The sequence below is a fragment of the Bos grunniens genome, chromosome 9, assembly GCF_055505025.1.
Source record: "Bos grunniens cultivar Pamir isolate PY7600 chromosome 9, Bosgru_T2T1.0, whole genome shotgun sequence".
NCBI classification, from domain to species: Eukaryota; Metazoa; Chordata; class Mammalia; order Artiodactyla; family Bovidae; genus Bos; species Bos grunniens.
In genome coordinates, this window is record NC_141173.1 from 41,012,840 (window position 1) to 41,030,043 (window position 17,204).

The following is a 17,204-nucleotide window of genomic DNA, read 5'->3' on the forward strand; positions in this document are numbered from 1 at the left end:
CAAACCCCGGGTCTCCCGCATTGTAGGCAGACACTTTACCGTCTGACCCACCAGGAAAGCCCTGTAAGACTAATTAGATAGTAGATAATGGACAGATAACACTGACTATTTTGCTGTGTGATGAAGGTACATGTTTTTTGTCCTAAAAGAACACACCCCATGTAGTTGAAGAGTCTAATATGATGAATGCTGAACCTATTCTGTGAGTTTCAGTGTAAGCATGTATATAATTAAAAACCATGAGTTTTAGATTATAGGAACTGAGAAAAGAGAGATAAGCATAGGTGAAGTCATAAGAGGAGGCTTACTGAATGAATGTGACTTGAACTGGGCCTTTAAGGAACAGAAGAATTTGGAAGATGTAGAGGAATAAAGAAGGAAGGCATTTCGACTTGTTCGAAGAAGTAGGCAAATGAATGGAAGCAAAAATAAATATATGAGAGGTTTTGTTTTTTTTTTGGCTGCACAGCATGTTGAGGTCTTAGTTCCCCAACTCGAGATCCCTGCAATGGAATCACAGTCTTAACCACTGGACTGCCAGGGAAGTCCATGTGAGACAGATTAAAGGTACAAATGATATTAGATATGTATGGTGGAGCTTGATAAAGAGGATAGTGTTAGATGAGAGGATTTAGATTTTAATATCAGAGATGAGACCTCATAGCTCCTTGGGTAGAGACGGTAGTATAATAAGTTTAGTTGAAATTCAGGTACATAGACAATTAACTTTCCATTGCGAACTTTATTCATTTCATCTCTCTCTGGGGTAGAAGGCGGAGGTAGATTTAGAAAGTGAGAAGGGACATGAAAATAGAACAAATGGGATGTCTATTGTACGTCAGTGCTTTGGCACTTAAACCTGAAGTGGGGGAAGTGTAGACTCTTTTTTAAAAAATCTGTTTAAAAAAGAAAAACAACAAACCCAAAACCTGTGGGCTCTCTTTCCCAAAATATACAAGTGCATTAAAAATCTGCATATAATTTCAGGTGGTATACAGACTGTAAGTTAAAGATCCGTGTATTAAACTAAGTTCTTTCAGGAATAGAATTGTCTCTTCCATCTTTGTATCCCTAACATTTGATGAATAAATGAGTAACTTTATACTTGCCTTTTCTCCCACCTGTAATGCTTCCCTTATCTGCCAGAGAAACTATCTCTGGAAGTTTCTGTAATACCATCCCACACCCAAAAGTTTAGATGCTTCTTTCTGTGTGCTCTGTGGCTCTGACCTTGTTTTATAGTTAGAGCTGCCTGTTGTTAAGCTCCTGTCCTGTATCAGATACTCTACCCATTGCCCTTCCCCCTGACTGGTTTTTTTTTTTTTTTGCTTCTTTTCCTTATAATTTCTTTGAAGGAGATATTTTTATTTCTATTTTACAGGTGAGGAAATTTATGCCAAGGCCTCAGAGTGAATGGAACAAAGATTTGGACTTAATTGTTAAATTGGTTTTCAGTTTTATTTAAATGTCTGTTTCTCCCTCTGTTCAAAACTCGTCGGTTGCAGAGACCTTCTTCCAATCATTTTTCTGTCTCCAGGGTCTAGAATGTTGTCTGGCATTTTGGTTTAAAGAATATATGTGAGCGAGTGAATGTGTATAAAATTATCCTTTTTCTCTTAATTTTAAAGAAATTAAAATTCTGATTTTTTTTGCCTAAAGATTATAAAATCTTCTAGGATAGGAATTTTATGTTTTATTTTTTGGTGTCTTCAGTAGGAAATAACACCTACCAGGCACAGCGTGAACCCTCAGTAAACGTTTGTTGATTTAACTGATAATGTACTAAAGTGCTTTGGAAAAAAACAGCCGTTGTTCAAATGTAAACTGGTGAGATTAATGAATTCATTATGTAAGTATGTAAGTACCCTCTTACAGGATATAGAGCTTACTGTTGAGCCTCATTTAACCTAGACAGTATGCTTGGGTCTAAGTTGTCTTGATTTAGGAAGATAATTTTTTTTAATTCAAGGTGTAGATAGTAATTGACTTATCTTTATATTGTGAGTATTCATTTGTTTATATATTATAAATACAATTGAATATTTTTAAATTCTAGGTCATCTGAAACTTCTCCCTGGCTTTTTTATTAGATAGAAAATTTTATTTCTCCTTTTCAAATGGGATTATTTTGGTTTATTCTTTTCATAATGGAAATTTACATGACTGGAGGAATACAGTGATTCTAGATTTATGATTTTTTAAGAAACTAGAATGAGATAAAATGTAAAATATATCTCATAAATTTTCAGAATCTATGTTTTGAGCATACCTGAGATTTGGTTATCTATTAGGTTTATGAAGAATCTTGCATTGTGTTACTTGGCCTGAAATTCAGTTCTAGTATGGACTGTGTTTATGATTGCTGATTTGGGATTAAGAGATGTATTATTTATATTTACTTTACATCATAACTTTTCTAACCCTTAACAGGTGTATAAAGGGAAGTGAAAGTGGTGTATAGATAGGGGTGAAACAGGAGAGTATTTCCATTTTAGCCACAAGTCACCTACCAGAAAGTGGTAGATCTAGTATCTAAAGCCATATTTCCTAGTGTTTGTTTTTTCCTACTGTATCACAGCTAGATTACCGTAGGTGAGGGTTTAAAGTTTAAACTAGTTTCAAATAAATATCGAATTCATTGGGGCAGCATTTTAAATGTTAAATTGGTTTATATTTATCTCTGATAACTTTAAGCTTTATGGTATATGTTTCATTTTTGCTTAGGTAAATATGCTGAGGATATATTTGGAGAATTATTCAATGAAGCACATAGTTTTTCCTTCAGAGTTAACTCATTACAAGAACGTGTGGACCGTTTATCTGTCAGTGTTACACAGCTTGATCCTAAAGAAGAAGAATGTAAGTTTATGCATATTTTCTTTCACATGTATGTTTTTGGTTAGGTAGGATGAGTGAAATATATATAAGAACAGTATTATACATGAATTTATTAAAAAAAAAAAACACTGGGAGAAATGTGCTTCAGTTAATCAAAGAGACACACAAAAAACGTGAATTTACTACAAATCTTTTTTACCCACGATCTTTGTTGTACATGTTCTAATAGATTGGTGGCTTATCTATAAATGCCATTAGCATGATTCTCCTGAGTTGTCCACTCTTTTTTTCTTCTTTTTGTATATTAAATAGCTCTTCATTTTTTGACGTAAAATTTTTTTAAGCCAGACTTTTCTTCCATTTTCTTTCTCTTTTCTTTCTCCCTTATAATTTTTATTTATTTATTTATGACTGTGCTGGGTCTTCACTGCGTGAGGTGGAGGCTTCTCACTGCAGTAGTTTCTCTTGTGGCAGAGCACATGCTCTAGGCATGCAGGCTTTAGTGATTGTGACCTGTGGGCTCAGTATCGCCCTTATAATTTATTTGTATACTTTTGTCTTAAAAATAAAAATTCTTTGAAAATTATCTGAAATTCTTAGGCTTGATTTTTTTTTTTTTTAAGAATGAAATTCCTTTTATATGTGCATATTGCTAAGTCACCAGAATCTGATCTGGTTATTTAAATGTTAATTCCCATTTTAAATGAACATTCCCTCCCCCACCCCCCCCCACAAAAAAAAACTCTAAATTGCTAAAATACAGGACAAAAATGTTCTATACTGAGATATTAAGCTAGGGATATCAGGCTTAAAAAAATCACATTACAGGCTAAAATAATGGTAAAAACTTTAGTGGTAAAATATTTCATGCATTGATAGAGTACATTGAATGTTGTTGTTTCTCAAATGGCTCTGTTTTTTTTTGTTTGTTTTTCTACCAAGAGAAATGAAATTATTAAGAACATAATTTTTACTTATCTGCCCTAGAGAATTATAATTGTAAGTTATTTATCTCTAAACTTGAGCAATAAAAATATTAAAGGATATCACTGGAAAAATCAAAAGGTAGTTTTGCTACCTTTTATATAGCAAATATATAAAATATAATGATGTTTTAGTGATTGAACCAACAATTTCTGACATAACCTAATTTAATGCCTAAATAAGGAGAGGTGAATACTTCCTATGCCAAGTTTCCTCTGTATGCAAAGATATAAACTCATAGGTCTAGATATGAGAAAAAAACCAAAACAGTACTTAAAAAAAAAAAGAAGAAAACTTTATTGAGGTATATTTCATATACCCTACAATTAACTCTTGTAAAGTTAAAGTGTATGATTCAGTGGTATTTAGTATTTTCACTGTTATGTGACTATCACCACAGTTGGTTTTAGAACATTCTCCTCACCCCAAAAAGAAACCCTATATCTAGTGGAGTTACTTCTCATCTCCCCTTCTCCATGGCCTCTAGCAATCACTGTATACTTTCTATCTCTTTGGATTTGCCTATTCTAGACATTTCATATAAATGGAATCTTATAGCATATGATTTTCTGTGACTGGCTTCTTTCATTTCTTAGAATAATATTTTCAATACTGGTTCATTTCATAGAATGTATTGACATTTCCCTGATGACTAATGATGTTGAGTATCTTTTCATGGCTTATAAGCTATTTAGAGACAAGTCACCCAGCAAGAAAGTGGTGGATAGGATTAAAACCAGGGTTTTCATCCTAGTTACTCTGAGTGAAGTGGACCAAGTGCACAATTTTGAGAGACTGTACAAACAGGGAGTGGATTGTTGGCATTTGGGTGACATGAAATGAGGGAAAGTCAGTCTGGTCATTCCAGATCTTTCTTTTGTCCGGGATATCTAGATGTCTGTCTCATACCTCTTGTTTTTAAATGTTAACAACTGCAACTAGTTCAGTTAAAAGCAAGTAAAACAAAAATGATTCTCTTTGTGCAAAGGGCTGGATCTGGACTTTACATTGTACCAGAAGTCTTATGACAAAATTGTCATAGATAGTTAGCATGTGCTTGTTCCTTTAATAAAACTACAGTTAAATGTAATTCACAGTGATGTATAAATGTAAAAAAATAATAAAAAAAATAGTGATCTGATATTTTTAAGGAAACAGGGTTTAAATGATTTACTGGTCATTTATGTATCTGCTTTTGGAAAACTTTTCAGATCCTTCTCCTATTTTTAATTTGGATTATTTTTCCTTTTACTATTGAGTTATGCAAATTCTATACATATATATTCTGGATCCAAGTCCCAAATCTTATGATTTGGAAAGATTTTCTCTCATTCTGTGGTAATTTTTTTCTTGGTGGTATCCTTTGAAACTTATTTGTGTATACATGTTCAGTTACACATCATGAAATTCTTGAAATAAAAATCACTGCTAATATTTAAAAAAGATTTTATGGCCATACTTTCAAATATATGATTTGTATTCAAAATTTCTTTTTAAAATAATTTAAATATGTAAGTTACAAGTGCTTTTCATCTAAAATATATACAAGCAGCTTTTGCATTCCCATTAAAATTGAAAATGAAAATATAGATACTAGTAAATAAGATAGTTTTAAGTGTTTAAAAAAATTCTTAATGTGCCAACAACTATCAGAATTATTTAGTTTCCTTTAAAATTATATGAAGCATTGGGGAAGAATTCAGAATCTTAAAGTTGAACTACTTAATTTGAAATTGTCTTGGGGATGTTGGATAGAGGAATTTTCAAAGTTATTTAACCTATATTTTTTTAATTCCATTAAAGTTCAAATAAAATAACATTGTGAGTAGAATAATAAATTACAGAATGTAACATCAGTATTTTGGGTTTTTTAATTACCATTAAATAGTAACAGAACTATCATAAATAATTTAGAATGGGTAAAAAACTGAGTTTTAAACAAAGATCTGTGCAATTATATTTAGTTCAATATGTTTACAAACATTTTGCTGACTTGCTGGGTTATATAACACTAATATGTCATTGTTGGCAACTGCAAGGGGCTTTGTCACATTGGTCTGTTAACAAATGAAAGAAATGATAATTAAGAGGAACTGAAGAATGAAAAATGCTTATTACTTTACATGTTCTTTATACTCTTTACTAAGAAAGTTTTGGGAGATTAAACACTAGGTTTTATATTTAATAGTTAATAAGTGAGATAGGAGAGTGGCAAGAATTGGTTCATTTTGATTGCAGAAAAGAGAGGCCACTTCTAACATGAGCCAGAGGAACAGTATACGGTATTGTGGCAAAGAGATTAGCCTCAAAGGCAGACAGATCTGCGTTTTCTGTTCTAGCTCTACTGTTTATTAACCAATTTATCTTGGCCCAGTTATGTAATATTTTCTATGTTTACAAATGACATAATAACTCCTATCTCATTAAGTTATTATAAAGGTTAAGTAAAAATTAGTGAAAACATCTACCACTGTAGTTTGTACTCATTAAATATCTGTCATACTACTCTTTAGTGATAGTGGAAAAATTTTTTTTCCTTTGAATTTTATTTTGTTGTTTTTAAGTGTGTTACAAGTCAGGTAGCAGTGGAATTGCTGGGGATGCAGTCATATTGTGGCTGTTGCACAGCCAGCCTTACTGCTTCATTTATTTCATAGATCCAAACATTTGTGTTGAGTGTATTTTATTTGTGAGGATGAAAGAGATACTATTTTAGGGAGAAAAATAATTTAAGACTCGTTATGATTATTTAGTACTGACCTTTTTATGGCATAAAGCATATGTCATACCAAAAACTAAAAACCATTTGCAAATATGTATATTTTAATATAAAGTCACCTAATTTTTTAATATCAAGAAATCACTCTAAGAGTTAAGAATCTAGTATTTTGGCACATTTTTATTTAAACATGCTGCATAGTCCAAAAGAAGATGAGTAAATAAAGTTATTTTAAATTCTCATATGTATCACTTACTTACTAGAGGTACTGTAAGTAATAAATTGTGTTACTTACTAGAGGTACTAATGTATAAGACAGGTTCAGTCTTTAAGAACTTGTAGTTAATTGGAGATCTTTATAGTACAAGATAAAAGAAAAGTGAAACAGGCAATAATACAGATTGCCCAGTACTTGAAAATTTCATTTTCTTTACAATAGATTTGTTTTAACTTTATAGTCCATGTTATAATATTAATAATCTCTATAGCTAGAGGGCAATACTGTATTTAGCCCAGAATGCCACTAATAGTGAAGTAATTCCTTCAGTGTTATTGGTATAAGCTAAATAAAAGTAATAAAGGGAGATGGAAAAAAGATTATAGGAAAAAAAGAGGAAAATGTAGTTTGATGGGCGCTAGTATGATAAGTAGAGAAAAGAAAAAGATGTTTTGATGGAAAATGAAAAATGTGCTTCAGGTGTTATTAGAGCTTTCTGAGCCTTAGAAATAAGAGGTTGCATTAAGGCCCATCTAATTGGGAAAATAAAGCACAAAATGATTTGTGATGTAATAATAAGAACATTTATTTTAAAAATGTGGTTCCTGATTCATAAGCCACCTCAGTCACAGCCTTTTGACTTTTAAACAAATGCCATGTATGAATTTGTCCTTACGTTAAATCATGTTAGTAAAATAAAATGATACATGTTGGATTTTTGTTTTAGTATCTTTGCAAGATATAACAATGAGAAAAGCTTTCCGAAGTTCTACAATTCAAGATCAGCAGCTTTTTGACCGCAAGACTTTGCCTATTCCATTACAAGAGACATATGATGTTTGTGAACAGCCTCCGCCTCTCAATATACTCACTCCTTACAGGTCAGTAGGCTAATAAATAAGAAGGCTGGTTACTTATCTCAGACTTCAAGTTCAAAGAGGTCTAACTTGAAATGTTAAATCCCCAAACATTTTTTATTTCACTGGATTCCTGACCAGTGCAGAGACCCCCTCCGTAGCTAACACCTTTAGAAAACCTTTGCTTTATTTACTAGGTGAAGTCCCAGGATTCTGACATACAAATCAAAGGAGTTGTTTTGACAAATGTTTTTAAGAAAAGCCAATGACAAATATTACTCTAAAGGGATGAGGAGTTGTTATTGTTTTTTTAATTTAATTTCTAATTTGATGGAAAACAAAAAATAAAGAGTTCAAAATCTCACCACATTAATAAAATAAATATCATTTTTTCTTGTTCTTATCTACTCTTTATCTGTATGTTTCATATTTCTGTGTTATGACTATGTAGTATCTGTTTTTAATTTTTTTTTTGCCATTTAAAAAAATCTAGAGTTATTCAGCCTTTCTTTGAGTGTTTCACATAAATTGTTAAATGAGGAATTTAAGAGGCACAACACATACCCTAAATGAAATGGTATTTGGATAGTTATTTGAAACTATGTCAGTATGCAAGTCATTGGATATAACTATTACTATTAGAATGACTATTTGGTGACATTTTTTTTCTGTTTGATAAGACTATAAGTAAGAAACCCTGTATAGTTTCTCTGTTCTGTCATCTTTTCAGGCTTTTATCTTCGGCAGAATCATTGGTAATTATTGAAATTTCCCACAGGACTTATAGAAAACCTTGTATCCAGTAGAAGTTAGGGATGAAAATTATCCAGTTGTACTTTAAATTATTAACACAAACTCTGCAAAACTTCTGGTTTTCCGTTTTCCTTAGTTTCCTGTCTGATTTATGAGAAATGTTCTATTGGTGCATATTGTGATTTACTTTGCCAGTATTTTTACACATGCTGTATTTTCTTAATGTAAGAAGAAACAATTTTAGTAAAATAATTTCTATTCTGATTGCCTAAGTCTTACTAATGTATATTTTCATTGATATTTTATATTTCAGAGATGATGGTAAAGAAGGTTTGAAGTTTTATACCAATCCTTCATATTTCTTTGATCTTTGGAAGGAAAAAATGTTACAGGATACAGAAGATAAGAGGAAGGAAAAGAGGAAGCAGAAGGTATTACAAGAAATTCAGAAAATTGAAGTTAGTTTTCATGTATTTGTGTTTTGTTGCATATGTGGAACCTTATTAATTCTGTACTTTGACAGTTTTATTTTATTTGGTCCATATAGTAACCACACAGAAAGATCACAGTCCAGTGGGGTGCAAATATGGTGTGATAAGTGTCCTAACAGAGGTATGCACAGAGAGTTTGAGTAGCACAAAAGAGCACCAGCTTTAGACAGGGTGGGCCTGATAAACACTTCAACAAAGCTTGTAATGAATCTCAAAGAACAAATAGGAATTAAGTGGACCAGGGAAGAGAAAGGCATTCTACTGAAAAAGAACAAAGGAACATTGTACGGATATTGGTAAAGTAGATTAGTTAATATTATCTTACCACAGAGCATATCCTAAATGCCCTGAAAAAGTTATAACATGTTATCTGTCTGCTGTATTGTCATTTTCTGTTTTCTGATGAAATTCACTTGAATCTGTTTATTCCATATTAATGATAACTAGAAATATAAAAAGAAGCAAGTTGGATTTAGGCAGAATTATGAAGGAGGAGCCTGATAGACTGCAGTCCATGGGGTCGCTAGGAGTCGGATACGACTGAGCGTCTTCACTTTCACTTTTCACTTTCATGCATTGGAGAAGGAAATGGCAACCCACTCCAGTGTTCTTGCCGGGAGAATCCCAGGGACAGGGGAGCCTCGTAGGCTGCCGTCTATGGGGTCGCACAGAGTCAGACATGACTGAAGCGACTTAGCAGCAGCAGCAGCATGAAGGTGGCAAAGTTTGTCTTTATCATCCCTCTGTTTCTCCTGTAGCTACTTCTGCTTTCCCTGCACTACCCCATAATGCTGCATGTTATTATTTTCTGCACTAGACAGTGTACCAGTGTTCTAGCCAGAATTTGCAAACTGGTGACTGGTAGCCCAGGCTACGCTTGCAAGCAGTTTTGTTTGACAAACACAGTGGTTTTTAAACTTTTGAAGTGAAATCCCTTAGATGGCCATGCCCATCTAGTTCCCTGCAGGCCTCATCTTATATCTGACTGTTACCATTCAAATATGTTACCTGCTTGACCCCTTTGGCATTTGACTTTTTTGTACCTTTCCTTTCTATACTTTTTCTCCCACAGTTTGAGTCACTTTTTGTTTTATTTTTCAAATACCCTATTTTCTGTTGAGTGACACGGTTATTATGGTTTAATTGGGTAATTGGATTTTTTTTCTAATGTATTGGCTAGCTAATTAGTCACTTCTCAGATCACATAACCTTAGTACTAATTTCAAGTTTGGGCTGGAAAAATTGATGGTAGAAATTTCACTCATTATATCAAAAACTAATAGATGAGGGAGCAGAGTTGACAAATCTTTTTTCATCTGAAAGGACTTTCTGACCTCAAGTTTTATTCCTCAAATATACTGTTTTTATCTGATATATCAATTCCAAGTAGACGTTAAAAAAGCATTAGAAAATGGGATTACAAGCAAACTCCTAATATTTAACTCTGAATGCACAAATGAACTGTCTCTGTTGTTATTTTTACTATACTATGATGGGTTGCTTTTTCGATATTGATGTTAGAATTCTATTTTGATTGTTTTAACCTCTTTTTAAAAACATAGAACTTCAGCATTTGGCTTTGTTTCAATACATCTGTTATAGCAGAAAAATCTAGATCGTCCTCATGAACCAGAAAAAGTGCCAAGAGCACCTCATGACAGGCGGAGAGAATGGCAGAAGCTGGCCCAAGGTCCAGAGCTGGCTGAAGATGATGCTAATCTCTTACATAAGCATATTGAAGTTGCTAATGGCCCAGCCTCTCATTTTGAAACAAGGTTTCTTTTCTTTTGTTTGTTTTTTAACAAAATTAATGATAAAACACTGGCTTTATTTCTAGTATCTATGTGTCTAAGTCTTAGGTCCTGAACTGTTGAATTGATAGACGCTGTTCTATAAGTATTGAGATGATTTTGAAACCCTAACCACTGTGAGCCTACTGAAGTCTGATCTTGGGCAGGTCATTTTCATACCTGGATTTCAGTTTCGTCATTTGTAGAAAGAAGTGGTTGAAGCAGATGATATTCAGCTTCATTTTAACTTTCATATAAAGTCTCAGGTCCTTCTCAGTAGTTCAGGCCAAGTCTGTTAAAATTTCATAACAGAGTAATGGGGGTCTGGATTTTTTTTTTGACGTTATTGATTCACTATATATAAAATAGGAGTTTAGAAGGGGTTATATTTTTGTTCTTTTTCTTTCCCCTGATTCCCTTTCTGTGTCGCATTTTCTACCTCAGATATATCAGGACTTTCAAACAAAATCACTCATCCTCTTTTGCAGAAATATACAATAGGTCCTTTTCCTTTCTCAATAGCCAAGGGCCCTATCTAACTAACATGCAACCCTAACAAACATTATACTAGTATCTCTCTGTGAAGAAATTTGTGTACAGTTGATTTTAGTTATTATTATATATCTTATAGTTATTGATTTTTTTCAATGGAAAAAGCACTTAAGACTTTCTTTTGAATAATACCTATAAATGATTGGGTCATAAATGTAAATTATCTTGTTCTATTTTAAGAGTAATATACATGATACTGTCTACATACAGTACTGAAAGAAAGATGCTGAAAGAATTGATTTTTCAAATTAACAATCGATAGACAAACATCTGTTTCTAATCACTGTTAAGTAATTGAGATATTGCTGACCCAATAGCATAAATATAATCATTTCTAATTTGCTTTATACACATCTTTTAAATCCAGCTTTGTCCGCAGAGTGCACTATAGTCAGTAAACATTTATAAATCTTCACATGCCCAAAGTATCTAAAATTTTGCTTAAATCTGTTTTAAGTCACATGTTATGTTACTCGGCTATTTTCTGAGTACTCTAACACCTTTGAAAACATGAAAAAGACAAAAACAATGTAGTTAGGGATCTCTGTGCTACTAGTATCATTGAGACCTATCTCCCCTGGGTTCCAAGACATTTGGAAGTCATTTAGGTTTAAAAGAACAACAGGATATTCTGGTATATAAAATTTTCATATTCTAGGTTTTTGTCATTAGCATCTTATTAAGAAACTAAACCCACTCCAGTGTTCTTGCCTGGAGAATCCCAGGGACGGGGGAGCCTGGTGGGCTGCCGTCTATGAGGTCGCACAGAGTTGGACACGACTGAAGTGACTTAGCAGCAAGAAACTAAATAGAGGCAGATAGCTTTGAACACAACTTGCCTAAAAGTTAACTACTGTCTTGTTTATCAGATTATGAATGTAACACTTTTTACCTTTGTGAGCTGTTAGTATTATATTGTAAAGTAATAAAATAACTGAAGGTCATCATAATAACTTGAATCAGCAAGGAAAGGTTGCATTATGAGCAGCATTCTGTGTTTTAAAAGCAGGATAAATTTCTGAAAGAAGTTTCCTAAAAGTAGTTAAAATATTGGCATTCAAAGGATAAACCTTAAATATCTCATGTAAAACACTTTATTTGAGCAATAATTCAAGAAAGATACACTAATTTATTATTTTTTTCTAGACCTCAGACATATGTGGATCATATGGATGGATCTTACTCACTTTCTGCCTTGCCATTTAGTCAGATGAGTGAGCTCCTGACTAGAGCTGAGGAAAGGGTCTTAGTCAGACCACATGAACCTCCTCCACCTCCACCAATGCATGGAGCAGGAGATGCGAAACCCATACCCACCTGTATCAGGTATGTCAGAACAAGCACATAATGTGTTTATCACAGGTGTTGGTAGCCTTTTTCTTTAAGGCCCTTGTAATAAATATTTTCGGCCTTAGGAAATATGGCTTCTGTCACAACTGCTCAACTCTGACACTGATGAATGGAAGCAGCCATGAACTATACATAAACAAATGAATATGTTTGTGTTTCAGCAAAGTTTTATTTATAAAAACAGGGATTAGTTAAGATTTGGCCCATGGGATGTAATTTGCCAGTCTCTGATAAGAGCTCACACATTCTCTTGGGAAAATTTAGCTAATAATCATTTAAAGATAAATGTGTTTTGTTTTATTATAGCTTTGTTCTCAAGCACATGATGTGCAATATATTAATAAAAATAAGAATTTTGGGTATGTGGTTAAGGACAAAGAAATGGGAATCAAAGATTTAATTATAAATGTTAATTTGATGTTGGGGAAATAATTCAAGAATTTGAGAGAGAATAAGCAATTGCTCATAATAATCTTTCAGTAAAGCTTTTTGAAGTTTAATTTTGTCCAGCATTGCCCACATTACAATTTTTAATAGAGAATTAGAAATAAGCTTTACAGTTTTCAGTTTAAAAAAAATCAAGCTTATATCACATACTCAATTTGATGTTCCATCCTTAGGAAGGAAGAGGGACATCAGTTTCCTTTGTGGTTTGTAATTAGTTGTCACTGATTTAACTGAAATGACATATGATGAATCTTAATAGCTTCAATATGAATACAGTATTATTTGGGCCACAGGTATTGCTACAAATGTTGTAGTATGATAAATATTGAGCCATTATGAAGACTCATATTACAGTGTAAAATTGAGCATTTTATTTATCAAAGTAAGTATAAAATGCTTATAGATGTGAAAGTTGTGTGAGCAGATGAGTCCATTTAGAATATTAGAAATCACAGCACCATGTATTAATTTTTTTAATAGAGTACTTTTGGTTTTCATTTCATTCTAAATATTGATGAAGAATTTTTAATTTTTATAGGAACATGTTAATGCATCTACCTTGATATAATTACTGGTAGCCATTTATATTTTGTGTGGTTAGTCTTTTCTCTTTAAATAACTTGCTAGGATCTCTTTTTCATTTCAGTTCTGCTACAGGTTTGATAGAAAATCGTCCTCAGTCACCAGCTACAGGCAGGACACCTGTGTTTGTGAGCCCCACACCCCCACCTCCTCCACCACCTCTTCCATCTGCCTTGTCAACTTCTTCATTAAGAGCTTCGATGACTTCAACTCCTCCCCCACCAGTACCACCCCCACCTCCACCTCCAACCACTGCTTTGCAAGCTCCAGCAGTACCACCACCTCCAGCTCCTCTTCAGATTGCCCCTGGAGTTCTTCACCCAGCTCCTCCTCCAATTGCACCTCCTCTAGTACAGCCCTCTCCACCAGTAGCTAGAGCTGCCCCAGTATGTGAGACTGTACCAGTTCATCCACTCCCACAAGGAGAAGTCCAGGGGCTGCCTCCACCCCCACCACCACCTCCTTTGCCTCCACCTGGCATTCGACCATCATCACCTGTCACAGTTGCAGCTCTTGCTCATCCTCCCTCTGGGCTACATCCAACTCCATCTACTGCCCCAGGTCCCCATGTTCCATTAATGCCTCCATCTCCTCCATCACAAGTTACACCTGCTTCTGAGCCAAAGCGTCATCCATCAACCCTACCAGTAATCAGTGACGCCAGAAGTGTACTTCTGGAAGCAATACGAAAAGGTAATATTCTCAAGAGCCTTTAAAAGCAATAGTAGCATTGAGAACCTTTCTGAATATTTGAGACAGTAATGTTTTCTTCATTTGTAAAATTTTAGATGATCATGTTTTTTGCACAAATAGCCTTTAGAAAGTAGAGCTATGGTCAGTTTATATTTTAAGTAATTTTCAAGAAAATTTATCACATTAATCATTTTATCTTCATACTTGGTAGGGATTCTTAAAATGTTTAGGTAATGAATGGGAAATTTTAAATATCAGACTTAAATGTTATGGAAAATTTAATTAAAACTCTTTGTATTATACTTAATATGTATATTAACTACTTTAAAAATGGTATTTTCTTCAGTGTTAAGGCTGTCCATTTGGTGTATAAGTGACACTTGCTTTACTAGTACCTCAAAAGGATTTAGGTTCCTACCTTAGTAACAAAGGAGCAACATGTCATACTATATGCCAGGCACTAACAGTATAGAATGAACAATAGTGCCTTTCTGTCAAGTACTGGGGAGAATAAAGCCACAGAAAATATGCTCAACATTGTTTAACTATTTGACCATAGAGGTAAATAACAAACAAAAAAATGTATCACCTGGTTAACTTTAGGTGACGGTGAGTAGGGAAGCACAATAGACTGTTATGGCTAAATAAACTATAGACATCCTCTGGGATATGTGGTAAGTTTCATCAAATACTATCACAGATAATAACATAATAAAATAATTAATGTTTCTCTAAATATGATTCCTTCAAATTGTTTTTAATAGGTCTTGCTTTTTACTTTCCTGTTAGTATTTCTTATGTGTACTTGATTTTATTACATTAATAATGTCTAATAATATAATATCTACTACTAATAATAAAATCTAATATATCTAATAATAATATCTAGTGTTTTGGTTTACAATGAACGTTTGGATTTACCCTATCAGGTATTCAGCTACGAAAAGTCGAAGAGCAGCGTGAACAGGAAGCTAAACATGAACGCATTGAAAATGATGTTGCCACCATCCTGTCCCGTCGTATTGCTGTGGAATACAGTGATTCAGAAGATGATTCAGAATTTGATGAAGTAGATTGGTTGGAGTAAGAAAAAATGCATTGATAAATATTACAAAACTGAATGCAAATGTCCTTTGTGGTGCTTGTTCTTTGAAAATGTTTGGTCATTCCAGTGTTTTGCTTTCTTTTCCTTAAGGTAAATAACCCTTTTCCTCCATAATTTTTGATTTTTAAGAAAAATATTAGCACACATTTCAAATTAAATGTTTTACAGTGGCTTATCTTTTTTTATTTTTCCCTGAAAAGACATCATTTGGTCAAATAAACCACTAAGTATTAAGCATGGACAGCTGTTGTTAGAGTAGCAGATTCAGTTTTTTGATATATCTTAATTGTGCACTTTGTGAATTTTAATTTAAAGAAAGCAACTGAGATTAAAAATCTTGCAGGCAGCTGTATCTATTAATGAGCCTTATCCCATTTCCTGGTGTTTTAAAAGAAGAAACACTGCCTTGATTATATGAATACACTCAGAAAGTACATTTAGCTTGTAGTATTGAATTCTCTTAAAGGAATGCTTGAATTTTTTTAATTATTGTTTTATTGTTTTAAAATACTTGCCTTATTTGAATGTTTAGCAGTATCCCCTTCCTACTTATATATTGTGTGATACAATTTTGCTTGCTGGTAAGAGTTTAAAAAATTTCCATGTGAAATACACTGACATAAACCATGTAACTTACATAACTGTTAAGAATAACAGTCTGATTTAATAAATGGTTCATTTTAAAGGTTCATGGGTGTTTCCTCTTTGAATAAAACTTTCTGATAGTTTATCAAATAATATAAGCTCTAAACAGTCAATGGAAAATTTAAAAGCTACTTATGCTGTATAATTTCCTTAAGGTAGCTTTTATGTCATTTTTCCTAAAGTCAAAAAATCAATATTTTCCAACTCCTTATGCTCATAAATTAAACTCTGAACTTGCTCTTTAATTTTAGCACATCTTGACTTCAGTTCAACAGCATTCTTGAAATTACACTTTGCAATGATAAAATTAGTTGTTAATATTTACACAGTCCAGTTTCAGGGATGGAGGAGAAATAGCATCCGTATCAGATTATTTAGTATGAAGAAAAGACTAAATGATGTTTTGGTAATTTGACTGTGAAAATGACTGGAATCTTTATCCTTGCCTATATCACATCAGTAGAGGGGTCCTTCTTACCCAGTTTCACCCATTAAGAAATGGTTCTGTTCTCACCCACTTTGAACCTGAGTGTCCCTGAAGCTTGTTTTGGCCAAATATGGTGAAAGTAAGTTCAGCATGGCCTGCTAGAAGTTCAGAAACCTCATGCAGAGAGCTATCCCCAATGAGGCCAACTTAGACCAGCCAGTTGCAAGCTCACCTGCTGGCTGACTGTAGACAGATGAGCAAGCATAGCTAAAATTAGCCCAGCCCAGAACTGTTCATGAGTAAAAATAAATCTTTATTGTCTTACACCTAATTTTTGAAGGATTTATTTGAAGGATTTTTGAAGGATAATTTTTGTGGATTATTTCACATAGCATTGTGGCAATAGGCAGCTGATACATGAGGTCATTGGTAGCTTGTTAACTTGAGGGTTATCTATGGAGTTAACTAATGATCTCTAATCCTTGTAGAAGAGGAAAGATGAACTAAGTCTTCCTGTAGCAGTACAGTAAGGAAATAAAAAATAATTCTTGATGGGTTTAATAAAAAAAGATTTGCTTTGCTTTGTTGGGTAGATTTGCCTGGACCTAGAACAAGAGATTAGATAGCCATTTGAGGTTTCTTTCCAACCTTACAAACCTGTATAGTGTTGAATTTAACTCAAGAAAACATGCCACAGTTTAAAGTTTGTCTTTACAGATGTGCTTATGGTCAAAAGGTAGTAGCTAGTAATAGT

General features: G+C 33.3%; 1 protein-coding gene across 8 annotated transcripts in view; it reads left to right on the forward strand.

Moving 5' to 3' along the window:
• The window catches only part of WASF1 (WASP family member 1), a 70,096-nt gene extending 54,029 nt beyond the window's left edge, over positions 1 to 16,067 (forward strand). For 3 of the 8 annotated variants that reach the window (XM_086317358.1, XM_086317357.1, XM_086317356.1), the window contains 7 exons: positions 2,725 to 2,859; positions 7,486 to 7,639; positions 8,682 to 8,826; positions 10,462 to 10,634; positions 12,348 to 12,527; positions 13,645 to 14,273; positions 15,203 to 16,067. In XM_086317358.1, coding sequence (XP_086173484.1) covers positions 2,725 to 2,859; positions 7,486 to 7,639; positions 8,682 to 8,826; positions 10,462 to 10,634; positions 12,348 to 12,527; positions 13,645 to 14,273; positions 15,203 to 15,360 — 1,574 coding nt within the window. In that variant the 3' untranslated portion in view covers positions 15,361 to 16,067. Of the gene's footprint in view, positions 1 to 1,713; positions 1,850 to 2,724; positions 2,860 to 7,485; positions 7,640 to 8,681; positions 8,827 to 10,461; positions 10,635 to 12,347; positions 12,528 to 13,644; positions 14,274 to 15,202 lie in introns of all 8 variants that reach the window. The other 5 variants (XM_086317362.1, XM_086317363.1, XM_086317359.1 and 2 more) reach the window with 5 other exon arrangements.
• Positions 16,068 to 17,204: the final 1,137 nt, after the last annotated feature.